We start from the raw sequence: 13,670 nt of genomic DNA, 5'->3' as shown, positions 1-13,670 counted from the left end.
TCCAGGATTTCCAACTGCAGGCACCAGAAGGTGGGGCTTTGATCTCACACCCACAGAGAAGCCAGCCTCTCATGTACCAGTTCCTTCAGCCACTCATACAACCAGCGGGTGTATCTCCCACAGTGGAGGCTGGACCTCTACCCCAAGAGGAGGCCATGGAAAAAAAGGACATACCCCCTGAGTATGTCCTCACTTCCTCTGAGAGGTCTCCAGTAACCATCTGCTCTGTGCTTTGACAAGCTGCAAACCAGGGCTTGGCAGTGTCCTGCTTGTGGTCAGGTACTGTAGTTCTGAAGGCAATACCAAGGGCAAAAACAGAGACAATCTCTCTGTATTATTTCTTACAACTGCATGCAAATCTACAATTACCCTAGTAAAAAAATGTCCTCTAGCAGTCTGCACGCTCGCAGATGAATTAACAAAGAAAATGGGTATAAACAAATAATTACTGAATGATTAGTCATAATGGGACATTTACATTATTCCTTTCAAAGTTCAAGGAACATTACAGAGAAGGCAGGAAAAATAAGAGCTAGAGGATGGCGTGCTGCGATATGGAAAATTATGTCCCACATGACATGGACACTCCACGCATGAGCTCATAACTGCTGTGATGACTGCGTAAGACCTGACCCACTAACGTTCTGTCATTGAGTCAGGGTAGGGACAGACTCACAAAGCCCCACCCCTCCCTGATGACATACAGGCAGTTAGTGGTAGCTGAGAGGAGAGGCTCCAGCTCCAAAGGTCCCAGTCTTCTATGAGGACTTATCGGCAATAATGTTCTGGGAAAGGCAGAAACACCTTCAACAACAGTATAGCCACAGTAAGTGGCCTGTGCTCCTGTATGCAGCTCTACTGAAACTGGTATTAAGGAAAATAAAAAAGGAAAGCAGAAGGGGAGCTAGTTGGGAAAATAACGCAGCGCATCGGGAGTGAGATGGGGCAAGAGAGTCAAATAGGGGTTGAATATAATAAAATATTTTATATGCATGTATGAAAATGTCAGTGAAATTTGTTATGTATAATCAATATATGCCAATAAAAATGCAAAATTAAAAAATAAAATGGGTATATACACATATTATTCAGCTTTTAAAATCTAAGAAAATTTGGCAATAGATAGTAAAACCTTGATGAACCTTGAGTACATAATTCTACAAGTAGTAGAAAGAAATAGGTATAGAAAAGAAACACTACATGATTCCACTTCTTTACGAAGCACCTAAAATTATCAAACTCATAGAAGCAGAGGGTGGGATGGTGTCTGCAGGGAGAAGGAAGAGGGAAGGGTTCAAAAGGAATAAAGTTTCAGTTTAGCAGGTGGCTCTGGAGCACAGAGAGAACACTACAAGAGCCTACAAGATGAATGAGTTCAAGAGATTTGACATGAGGTATTTACTGGTCTGTTGACAACAATAATGCATTATGCATTTAAAAGCTTGATAAGGGGCTGGGAGATGGCTCAGTCAGCAAAGTGCTTGCCAAGCAAAGACAAGGACTTAAATTTGCGTCTCCAGCACCACACTGGAAACAGGCATCATGTTGTGTACCTGTACTCCTAGAACCATGAGGCAGACAAAACACAGTTCCTGGGAGCCCACCACCCGCCAATCTAGCTGAATCAGTGAACTTTAGGTTCAGTGAGAGTCTTGTTGCAAAGAAAATAAGAAAGTGTAAAGCCCTTTAATCCCAGCACTCAGGAGGCAGAGGCAGGTGGATCTCTTTGAGTTTGAGGCCAGCCTGGTCTATAGAGTGAGTTCAGAACAGACTCCAAAGCATCAGAGAAACCCTGACCAAAAAACTAAAAAGTGGAAAGCAATGGAGGAAGACATATGAGATCAAGCTCTGACCTCGGCATGCACATGTACATGCTCACACATATACACTCACATATTGGCTAAGAGGGTGAAACTCATGCTAAATGTTCTTGCCATAAAGTAAAATACCTGTGAAAAGCAGCACCCCAAGAACTCTGGGTTTACCTCTTGCAACCCCAGAGGGAAGACATTCTGGGAAGAGCCTGGGCAGCTATTCTGGAGTTCGGAAATAGTATCACACACACTATTCCAAAAGGGCCTAAGACATTTTAAACTGTTATTAATACAAACAAAGTGCAATTAGCAGCAGACTGGGTGGGGACAAGACAAAATAACAAACATGTCTCCTGGGGACAGCCTCTGAGACGGTTCCTGCAGAAATGTACGTAACGGACCAGACTGTCCAACCACTCACCAGTCTCCAAAACTCTCAACTCAGAAGTAAAACTCTATGCTGGTAACTCATAAGACTTTCTTTTTTTAAATTTATTTATTGTATATACAGTATTCTGCCTACATGCATGCCTGCAGGCCAAAAGAGGGAACTAGATCTCATTACAGATGGTTGTAAGCAACCATGTAGTTGCTGGGAATTGAACTCAGAACCTCTAGATGAGCAGGCGGTGCTCTTAACCACTGAGCCATCTCTTCAGCCCATAAGACTTTCTTTTAGTCACTTCAAGAATAAATCAGGCAGCCTGAGGACTAGGCTGTAATCTAGCTGGGCATTTGCCTAACACTTGGGATCTGTTTTCTCTGTTCTTACTTACAGTCTCTGGAAACCAGCTCACTTTCCCTGATTTCTAAGTGGAAAAAAACAACTTGCTCAAGGTTATCCAGCTAGAAGGCTGGGCAGCTGGCTGGGGCTCTGCTCCTTGTGCTGCGTTGGTTCTGCATTACTGCATCCATTCAGCAAAACCTACTTAAGTAGTTATAGAAAAGTCTGGAAAGATGGCTCAGCTATTAAGAACACTTGACTGATGCTCTTGCAGAGGACCAGGGTTCAGTTCTTAGCACCCAAGGAAGGTGGCTCACAACCACCCATAACTCTAGCTCCATGGGACCCAATGTCCTCTTCTGGCCTCCACAGGCACCTGTACACACATGTGCACACACAAAAGCCTTCCATCTACAAGATCACATTGCACTCATACATGCAGGTGGACAGTACTATTTCTACTGTGCCCCACATATTCATGTGGGCCTCCTGTTGGAGCACCAGAAATGGAGATAAGACCTCATGAAATAGTCCTGGTACAAGATGCTCCCTGCTTCTCTCAGATGCCTGCAGGAACTCATGCCACAGCCTGCACAACTGCAGATATGATAGCAGCCACAAGCAACTGAACAGGATAAGACCTCTGAGGAGCGAGGTGTATGGTCCTTTTTCCGGCAGTGGATATGCTAAGGTCACAAGTAGATTGGGAGAAAAGGAACAAGTTGGGACAGTCCTCAGGTAGCATAGGGCTCAGAACACCTGAGCAGAGAAGTAGGAGGGATGACATCAAAGCATTGGGACAAGCAGGAAAGAGTCCAGGAAGTCATTCCTGGCCCCAGATGTTTCCCTTCCTTAGTGTGCAAAGTGCAAGGCTAAGCTCTGCAAAACCTAACATGGCTAGACATACTTGGTCCATAGATTTTAGTAATTACCCAAAAGTCAAGAACTTCTGCTTCTCTGGAAACAAGATGACTTGAGAATGACTTCAGGCTGGATGGGACGGCAGCTGTGCACAAGGAAAACTGTCCAGATTGCTGAATTGGCATGCTGGACCTGCATCCCTCACAGGTGATCACTACCCAGCCTCTGAGGATAAATATATCTTAGATAGGTAGTTCTCTCAACTCTCATTCCATCCCAGAAATAGCGCCTTGTACACACAACATCTAAGGACCACAGTTATCCATTTAGCAACACCCAACTGATCAAATGCATTGCTGATGCTGGACTCCAGATTTCCCCAGGTGCACATCTGAAGACTCTGACTAGATTCCCTGTGTCTCAGAACACCTTACACATCATCACTTATGTATAATAAAATGTTTTCTTACTTCAGAGAAATACGAATTAACAAAGTACTGCTTCTTATCAAAATGTAGACATAGACCAGAGTGACTTACAGAACTTCTGGGAACATCCTGCGCAGGCTTTGTGTATGTCTCAGATAGATCGCCATTCAGAATGACTTCAGCCAGAGAGTTCACCAGTGGGGCGTGATGTATAATGAGGAAGACCTGGTGGAGGGGGAAGATGGGATATACATTGAGGAGCTCAGTCCTCCACTCTCCTCCTTCCTGATTCAAATTACCCAGGCTGAGGATGGGTCCCATTAAGAAGAAAGCAGCCGCTCAACTCTGAAGGACTCCCCCCACCACCACACACACACATTGCCTGTTTGGCTAGCTGTTCTTTCTTGGGAGTATATCAACATCATCACTGCACAAGTGGAGCCCTGTGGGAAAGTAGCGACCTGGCCAGTACACGCCTTCCTTTCTGTGGCATGCTAGTGCCAAGTTCTAGCATAAGACCAGTCAAGTATTTGTAAAGGGACGTGATGCTGAGATTCCAACACTGGAATTATCCCAAGCCCTGGTGTGGGTTTCAGTATGCTGGGTTACAGCAGAGTTGTAGGTGGAGGCCACAGGATGTAAAGTAGAAAGTTCTAGATGTCACCTGCATTGCTGCCTTGCTGCCTCATGCTCAGAAGAGTGACTTTAGGAATCAGAGTGTTTAAAACTGACCTGCCAAGTTGGCCTAGACACACCCACTACCTTGTTTTAAAATGTAAAAGGGGGCCAATGAGATGGCTCAGCAAGCCAGGCAAACTGAGTTTAATGCTCACAATCCACAGTAGGGGAGAACTGACTGCACAAACTTGTCTTCTGACCGTCACCTGCACACCATGGCACAGGGGCTAACCCTGCTTCCTGCACATACATGCTAATAATAAATTAAAAATGTAAAGCAATAGATGTAGTATAGTGTGTGGTATATTCACCATATACATGGATCCCTGGCAGGTGTACAGATCCTAGCAGACAAATCTATCTATGGACAGATCCCTGCCCGTGGATAGATTCTTGTCTGTGGATGGATTCCTGCCTATGGAGAGATCTCTGTGGGCAAATCTTCGCCTGTGTATAGATCTCTGCAGACAGATGGATCTGTGGGTGGATGGACCCCTGCAGGCAGACTGGTCCTTGTAGATGGTTGCATGTAGTGCTCATTTTCCTAGCTCTGAACCAGGAGCATGGTGGGAGGGATCTCCACAGGAGAGATGTGGAAGAAGGCCTAGGCCAGGCTATCTGCAAAATGTTCTTAGGAGAGGCAGCTTAGTTTTAGGGGATGGCATCGCTTGTTGTACTAAATTACTGACACTGATGTGAGTTTTCATGGAAGTTATGCTGACAATATTTGTAAGCATGCATCAATTTTAAAGGGATGTAGATGCTTTAAGAATACAATGTTTAAACTGGGCTTTTAAGTTTTCACACATTTAGACTATATTATAATTAAGCCAAATTACAGTACAGTGGAGGAAGAAGGACTAAAAATTTCTTTTTTTTTTCTTTTCTTTATCTTTTGAGACAGGGTCTCACTATGTAGTACTAACAGGCCTGGAACTTACTATGTAGACCAGGCTGGCCAAAAATTCACAAGATCTGCTACGTCTTGAGTGCTGGAATTAAAGACATGAGCAACCATGCCCAACTAAGGCTCAAAACTTTTTTTGTTTTACATTTATTTATTTTTGTGTGCATGTGTGTGGCCATGTGAGCACCGTGGCATGTATGTAGACATCAGAAAACAGATAGAGGGAGGGGATTCTCTTTTTCTACCATGTAGATTCCAGGTATCAACTTGGGTCATCAGACTTGTCCTCAAGCACTTTATCTCTTGAGCCGCTTTGCTAGCCCAAGATTTTGAGTTTAGAAGAGATCTATTTAAGGGCTATGAAGTCAAAGGAACAATGAATTAAAGTTGTGTTTTGAGAGACACTGAAAGAAATGATGAGTGGCCTGGGTCACCAGTCCTTCTCTAAGACAGTAAGAGATGCTTCTCAGAGAAGAAGCTGAAGGAGCAGCCACAGGAGTTGGTGACCATGTTCCTTAGAGGAAAACCTGCCTATGTGATGCGCCAACAGCTGGTGAATCATAAGAATGAGTTTCTTGGTTGGGCCCCTGTGGCTGAGCAAATGAGTTTGGATCCTGCCAGACTCCCAGAACTCCAAGCAGGAGATGCTGGCAGGCTTGCAATGAGTCAGCACAAAGGTCTGTCAGGAGAAGCTGTCCTGTGCTGAGGCTGGTGGCACAGAGGGGCCTGAGACACGGCAGACCTCAGGCAGAGCTCTGAGCAAATAGAGCCTTCATAACAAGGCTCCAGGATGCAAGCAGTGGCCAGGCTACATCAGAATCCAGTGGGAAGATAGCAGCTGGATTTCTTCTCAGGCCAGCAGTAGCTAGCATTACCCCAAACTTGAAACAGTAGGGGGTCCAAGTAGAAGGAAATCTCACTAAAGGGAATCAACCCTGGTACCATGGCAGACATGGGAGCAGTGCTCTAAGCAAACATCTGGCTACTTGACAACTGGGTAAAGTAGTCCACAAATCTGGACTGCTAGCAATAAAAATATTTCTAAAGTTATGTAACTGGGTTGCTATGGAGTTTTTCCCCTTCTTGTAAATATTACATAATTACAAGATGTGAAGGAAGAAACAGTTGTTTAAGAAGGGAGGTAGGCAAACTGGCTCAAATCTCAGGTGATGGCTGCTCTAAGATCCCTTCGGAAGGTGATCTGGAACCAGAACTACTACAGCCCCTCTGCAGAGAGCCCTAGCAAGGCTGTGCGCTAGGCCACAGCTGCGAGTGTGCATTTGTCCAGCAGCTGGGGCTCATTATTTCTAAGCACTGTGAACAAAACCACACAAGCCCACATCTCCAGTTGTTTGGGAAGCCTCATCTAGAAACCAACAGCACGGTGCCAGGCATCATCTCCCTCTACTTTCCATCTTCTACCATGAGGTTGAGTCCTACTCACGGTATGGAAACCAGAACATCCTTTTCCGTGTTGGGATTTTACTTCAAGAAAGGGGCCACAGAGCTAGATCAGCACCCAGGACATTCCACAGGACCCCATCTGTGCAGGAGATGCTGGAGACAGAACAAACATACCTGGGAGAGAAGATAGAGGGACACCGGCAGGCTGATCTTTGGGCGCTCTCCTCCCTAGTGAAGGACAGAGGAAAAAGAGGTAGCTCGAGTCACAAAAGGCAGACACTAAATACAGAAGACCACAAGTCCTCCGCTCAAACAAGAAGTGCGATCCCTTCCCACTGTGCTAGTCAAAAGCCCACTTTGGGGTAGACAAGTGCAGCATGATCCAGTTCACATGGAGGCTAGCCTTTCCCAAAAAAGCCTGCACCACAGCCCTGGTTTGGCAGCTGACCCAGTGCAGGAGCTTATTTCCAAAGTCACAGAACGCTCATTCCCCAGCAGGGCACTGAGGGCCCTGAGGACAGGGCCCAGGCCTATTTCAGGAACAGGCCTTCACAACACAGGGAAGGTGGGACTTGGGGCTCTCTGGCCTCAGAAAAACAAAACAAGTATATGACAACAAAGTCAGCTCCTTGTTTGCCCTCAGCTTTAAGATGGCATGTCAGACCAGTCCTGTGGGGGGAGGGGATCTTAGGATCTTGGTTTTGTGCCTCGTCCTAGGAAATAGGTAGAAACGACTCCAAGCCCGGATCTCAGTAGTGCTCCCGGAGCTGCTGCAGTGCACGCCACAACTTACAACCTCTTCTCCTGTATTAGTTATTGATTGGAAGAATGTCCATGTTCTAGGTCCAAAAGATGAAAAGCTAATAAGGTGTCCCTGCAGGGACACAGCTGGTGGCTCTGCTCTTTATGAGGCCTCTGTTGGCTGCATCTGTGTCCCTGCTCCCTCTCACTCCAATCTTATCTCTGAAGGGACAAGCGAGGCTGCTCTCCCTGAAGTAACTTTTCCCCTAGGGATCCTGGAACCAGTCATTCATGGCATCACCAGGAGACAGGTTACCCCTGTAGAATCCCCGTCCTAACCTAAGCCTACTGAACCAGAACCAGAACCCTTGTTCTTTTTTTTTTTTTTTTAAAGACACTATGTATTTTATTAAGAATTCAAGAGCAAGAAACCAGAGGATCATTTTGTTTTTTAAAAGAAATACATTCATATTACAAAACAGAAAATCAAGACAATCCTGGGGGAAAACTCAGAATGTAGAATCAGTACCCATCCCACATTTATCACAGTCCACAGCTGGCAATTAAGAAGCTTGAGGTGAGCTTTGAGACGTATTTTCATAAATCTTTCCAAATAAACCATCTCAGCACACTATTTCCTGTGTCTTCCGCACTAGGGAGTCACCATCCCCTACCCTATCCCTTGCCCCTGTGGAAGACTCAGGGGACCTTTCCCTGAGCATGCTCCAGCACTTTCTATGCATGTCACACAAAGTTCTAGTGCTGCCCGATAACTATCTGAAGGTAAACTCCAGTGAGCACCAGAGAAAGGTGGGGGGATGGCACCTCTGGGAAGGGCGTATGGGCACTGATTCGAGGGTCTCTTGTTTCCCTCGGATACTGGGGATCTTATATTTCTTGGCCACTTTCTCATCAAGAAGGGAGAACCAGTGGGCTCTGAAAGGTCTTTCCCTGGGATGTGAAGCTTTGCTGTACACTCCCTGCAAAGGCTGCTCCAGCCAAAGGCAGCACTGTCCCTCTCAGAAGACACTACAGGAGGCCATGGGCCAGCTGCAGACTCACCTTGTCCGGGTTCTCCAGTGAGTACACATAGAGGGGCAGGAAGAGCCTGTTGAGCAGGTGGTCTGTGAGCACATCGTTGAGGAACTCACAGTTGATGATCAGGATGTCATTGAGATAGTGCAGGTGGTCCAGGTGCTCAGCCACCAGGTCACTCAGTTTTCCCCGATTCCGGTGCCTGTGAAAGAAATGTTCCTTTCAGTCCAGAGGTCAAGGTTTGGGACCTTCGGCATAAGCAGAAGACACATGTAGAGACACATTCACTCACACACCCGTTAGTTAAGCTTGTCAATTAGGTAAGCTAGTGTAGATATGGCCCCTGATGGGAAGTCAGATGAAAGAATAATACACAGGACCACTGAAAACATCTGAGAACTTCTGGGGCTCTTTCTCCCAATGGCCTTTGCACAGGCACCCCACAATTGTGAGGGTAAGTTAAGCAAAGAAAAACAGTGATGCCCTTGTAGGAAGCCACTGCACAGGAGTGCGCACTGCACAGGAGTACGCACTGCACAGGAGTGCGCACTGCACAGGAGTGCGCACTGCACAGGAGTGCGCACTGCACAGGAGTGCGCACTGCACAGGAGTGCGCACTGCACAGGAGTGCGCACTGCACAGGAGTGCGCACTGCACAGGAGTGCGCACTGCACAGGAGTGCGCACTGCACAGGAGTACGCACTGCACAGGAGTGTGCACTGGCCAACACAGTAAGACTCCTCAGACCCACAGATGAACAATACTGAGGAGCCAGACCAAGCCAAGTGCTCCAGAGGACAGGAACGGTGGAGAAAGTAGGCCTTGCTTTGCAGTTTCAGCCACCACATGGCAGGAACATACAAGGACACACACTCCTCAAGTCTGCTGGTGACTTCTGGGATCTTGCAGCAAGCAACACCTGTGCTGCTTGTGTTTTCAGGGTGCAGTCAAAAGGACAGAGTCAGAGCAGCCAGACATAGACTTTATTTCCTCCAAAGCAGAAGGTGGGCAAAGAGCACTTAGTTGGGAAGTAGGGCACTGTGTCTGCATCAGCATTACCACTACTCAAGTTACAGATGGTCACTTCAGAAGACAGGAGGCTTGTAGGATAAAAACAGAGGGAAAAAGGAGTTCCAATGGGGCCATCATTAGTGTGAACACCCACTATTGACATTTGGGACTTGCCACCTGACAGCTTGGTTTGCATGTTTTTCCCCCTCCCCCAGTCAATCTAAAATGTGCTTCATACCCTTGTAGGAGTAACGTGTGTCAGGTAGGTAAGTTACAGTAGGCTCAGATTTGCTTTCACATAATTCAGGACAGCTATTCCATACTATAACCACCTTCACTAGACACTGACAAGAAAGTCACACTGCACAGCCCAAATATAATGAGAATCTATGAACCACCCCACCAGAGACTCAGAACACACACACAATGTTCCATACTCCTCCCTTATGATACCATCAAAAATTGGCTTTAGAGGGCTTTTAATATACCTCACTTTTGATGTTTTTCTGTAGAATTTTACTGAAGCAATAACATGGGTGGATTTAATGGCATTAGTCAGATCTGACCCAGCAGCTCCCCAACCCAGCGAAGGAACTGTGCACATGACACTGGGGACTAAGCCTGAAGCCTCATGTGTGCTGGGCACATGTTCCACCACTGAGGTACATCCCTAGCCCTCCTTTCAGTTTACTGTGGGACAGAAGCTTACTAAGGGGCCCAGGCTGGCAACCTTGAACCCACTATGTAGGCAAGACAGGCTTAAGCCTCCTGAGTATCTGAGATGGCAGGCTTGAGCCTCCAGGTGCAGCGGAGGAAAACTTAAGCACTGGTTCTTTCTGGAGGTGGTCCCCCCTAGCCTTCTGTGAAACCTGCACTGACTTTCACTCTGTACCTCAGCCCTTTTAAATGCTGCTCACTGAGCTCCCCTTACCACAGAACTCTGACTCACTATTGTCCCCCACAGTATTTTTGAATAACCAGAACTGCCATCATCATAATTGGCCACTGCAGATCTACACAGACTGAGTTCATGGCCTTCCCTGAAGCACATAATTTCTTCTTGAGGATGGTGCCTCAGTTCACATCTAAGGCTGTGTTCCACATGGGCTCTATTTTCCAGAAAGCCCCATTACCACCCCCCTCATTTATCTAGCCTTGCTTCTTTCCTAGTGTTAGATTGCACATGCTGCCTAGCTCCCCTTGTCCAGGAGATCTCCTCTCTGGATCCTCCAATGTCCTGACCCCATTTGAGTATACTTCTTAAGAGGCTATGCAAAGCCTTTATTTGGGGCAGTGGTTCTCAGCTGAGTGTGAAATAATGTCAGGAGGCATTTTTGGTTGTCCTAACTTGGAGAGGTGCCATTAGCCATAATGGATAAAAGAGGCCATGCAGGCTGCTAAACATTCTGCAAGGTAAAGACAGAACTATATCAATGAAGTGCCCAGTTCACAGTCAATAGTACCAAGACAAAAAAGCCCAATGTGGAATTTCAAGTCACCACCACCATCTTAAACTATTTTTTACACTTTGTTTTGAGATATGGTTTGCTCACACATTTCACATATGGGCTTTTAACATTTGTTTTTTTGTTTTCTGTTTTCTTGAGATGCTAGAAATGGAACTCAAGGCCCCAGCAAGTACTCTATAAGACCCCATGTATGTTCATCACATCTGATTTGAGAACTTTTAATCTCATCTGCCAAAAGGCTCTGTACTTATCAGTAGTGGCTTTCTGTTCCCGCCGCCTCAGAAACACCCCCTCCTTCTGTACCCCAGCCTTAGGAAACCACTCATCTACTCTGTCTTTAGATTTGCCTGCTCTGGGCATTTCCGTGAAATCACAGGTTGTGTGTCTGATGCCTTTACTCAGGGCAACGTCTCTGAGGTTTATCCACGTCATAGCATGTGTCAGCACTGCAGACATAAATGGTTAAATACTAGTCCATTGCATGAAGAGACCACATTTTGACTATTTTGTGTCTGTATTGAGGGAGGGTAGAGTATATGTACATGCATTTGTGTAGAGGTGCACATGTGTGTGTAGGCTTGGAAGTTAGAGGACAACCTCAGGTGTCAGACCTTGGGCACTGACACCAGTAAGATGGGGTATCTCACTGGTCTGGAGCTCACCAAGTAGGTTAGCTGGCCAAAGAGCTACTAGGGGTTCACCTGCTTCAGCCACTGTATCCAGCATTCTCAAATAGGTTCTACAGATAGAACTTGGGTTCTCAAGTCTGTGAGTCAAGTGCTTTAGTAAGAACCATCTGCCCAGTTCTACATTTTGGTGATTCACACATCCTCATCAGATCAGCAGCCTCGTAGGCCCAGCTAGGAAAGTACTGCCACCAGTCAGTGTGGCACATGGAAAAAGTCCAGATTCCCACTGTACTAAATGGGTGGTCAGAACCTTTTGCCATCTGAAGTCCCCACTCTGCTTGCCCAGGGGTCGGTGCTGCTCTCCTCTCCACTTTTCCTGGATGGAAACAGAACGCTCCTTTCCCCACCCTGTTTTCTGATGAGACCACTGGAGCATTACTTACTCCTCATCAGTCTGCACACAGTTGTCAAGTTCGATCACGTGGCTCCCAATGAACCAGACCAAATTGGAGAAGTATGGGACAGCGGTTTTGTCTCGGATGTAGTGCAGCATGGCCTGGTTATCCACTGAGAAGATTCACAGAAGAAGAAACAGTGAGCTACCAAAATAACTTAGGGAAAATTTTACAAAACAAAACACCCAAACAAACCAAAAACCACCATGAAAAAGCCTTGCTACCATCTGAGACTCTCTGTCTTTCCTGGAAGTACTTGGAAATGCTTATCTTATTAGTCAAACAAAGCAGTGTTGGTTCTATTTTCTCAACTAACAAACTCGATTACTCTTGTTCTAATTGCAGGTAGCACTGGAGAGGCTACACATCTGCAATGGGCAAGACCTGACTACCCTGAGAATGCAACACTCTCAAAGCAAGTCTCCTGGGTTTACTCGTAAGACCAATTCAGAAAGAGAAAAACCAGAGGTTAATAACTTACATGACACTGGAATAAGGAACAGGAATCGGCAGTGGAGGAAAGGCAAAAACAGACAACAGTTAACAGGGTTAGGAACTGGGGAGGTAAGACAGCAGCCCAGAGGGACAGAGCCTAGGCAGGAGGCATCTAAACCAAAAGACACAGTTAGAATAGAGCAAGAGAAAACAGAGTGCATAGAGCAATGGAACCGACAGCGCGTGAGCAAGGTCGCAAACTCAGAAATCTGCCAGGTCAACAGTTGCAGGGTGAATGAAGTTGGAAGGCTGAGAGTGTAAACTGGGGAGTCAGGCAACCCAGAAATAAGTAGTTGCTTCTCAGCCTTTGACCACTTCCCTATGGAAGTGTGAGCCTAGAACAGCCAAATGCAAATCTTCAGGACAGAAATTACACTGGGCAAAAGCTCCAAATTTTTAAATATGTGCAATTATATATATACTTCTGTTGTTGTTGCTGCTGTTGTTGTTACTGAGACAGGCCTCTCTACGTAGCCCTGGCTATTCTGTATATTTTTTCCAAGCCCGTCTGAGCTATCTAAATTGTGTCTGAGGACTGGTATGGGTCAACAGACCCTCAGTTTGCGACCTCTGGCTGGACCCATTTAGGCTCTAAGAAAGGCTCTTAAATTTAAAGTAATCCCAGGGCTGACATCTTCCTCTGGTCCCCGACTGGGCATCTCAAGTAACAAAAAAAAGTCAAAGACCTATATGGCCAAGAAATGGAGGCCCAGCTCTACTGTGGTCACTATAAGGAAATTAACCAGGCTTTAGGCATTGTCTTAGAGGGGCAGTTCCAGCTCCAAAAAAACCTGCAGCCAGCCGGTATGTCAGCACAAGCAGGGCTCCTGGGAAGGATTCCTGCTGGAGACAGTATGGAGCACTTAGTACATCCTGAGAGCAAAGAGGAATCTTGGTGGTTGGCTGGGAATACAACACTGCCCCCTGCTGCTTGTGATGTGAAATGCTCTCATGCATATTAAAGATAAAATATGAAAGTGTAATTCAGTATATTTTATAAGCCAAAACACAAAAATTGA

General features: G+C 46.1%; 1 protein-coding gene across 7 annotated transcripts in view; it reads right to left on the bottom strand.

Moving 5' to 3' along the window:
- The window catches only part of Clec16a (C-type lectin domain containing 16A), a 224,081-nt gene that overhangs the window by 175,999 nt on the left and 34,412 nt on the right, over positions 1 to 13,670 (bottom strand). For all 7 annotated transcript variants that reach the window (XM_038325851.2, XM_038325854.2, XM_038325852.2 and 4 more), the window contains exons 6-9: positions 12,145 to 12,268; positions 8,620 to 8,794; positions 6,991 to 7,044; positions 3,939 to 4,052 (exon numbers count right to left, since the gene is read on the bottom strand). In XM_038325851.2, the coding sequence (XP_038181779.1) occupies positions 3,939 to 4,052; positions 6,991 to 7,044; positions 8,620 to 8,794; positions 12,145 to 12,268 (467 nt within the window). The remainder of the gene's footprint in view (positions 1 to 3,938; positions 4,053 to 6,990; positions 7,045 to 8,619; positions 8,795 to 12,144; positions 12,269 to 13,670) is intronic.

The sequence above is a fragment of the Arvicola amphibius genome, chromosome 4 (assembly GCF_903992535.2).
Source record: "Arvicola amphibius chromosome 4, mArvAmp1.2, whole genome shotgun sequence".
Taxonomy (NCBI): Eukaryota; Metazoa; Chordata; class Mammalia; order Rodentia; family Cricetidae; genus Arvicola; species Arvicola amphibius.
The sequence above is the reverse complement of the archived record's forward strand: the minus strand, read 5'-3'. Positions and strand labels throughout refer to the sequence as shown.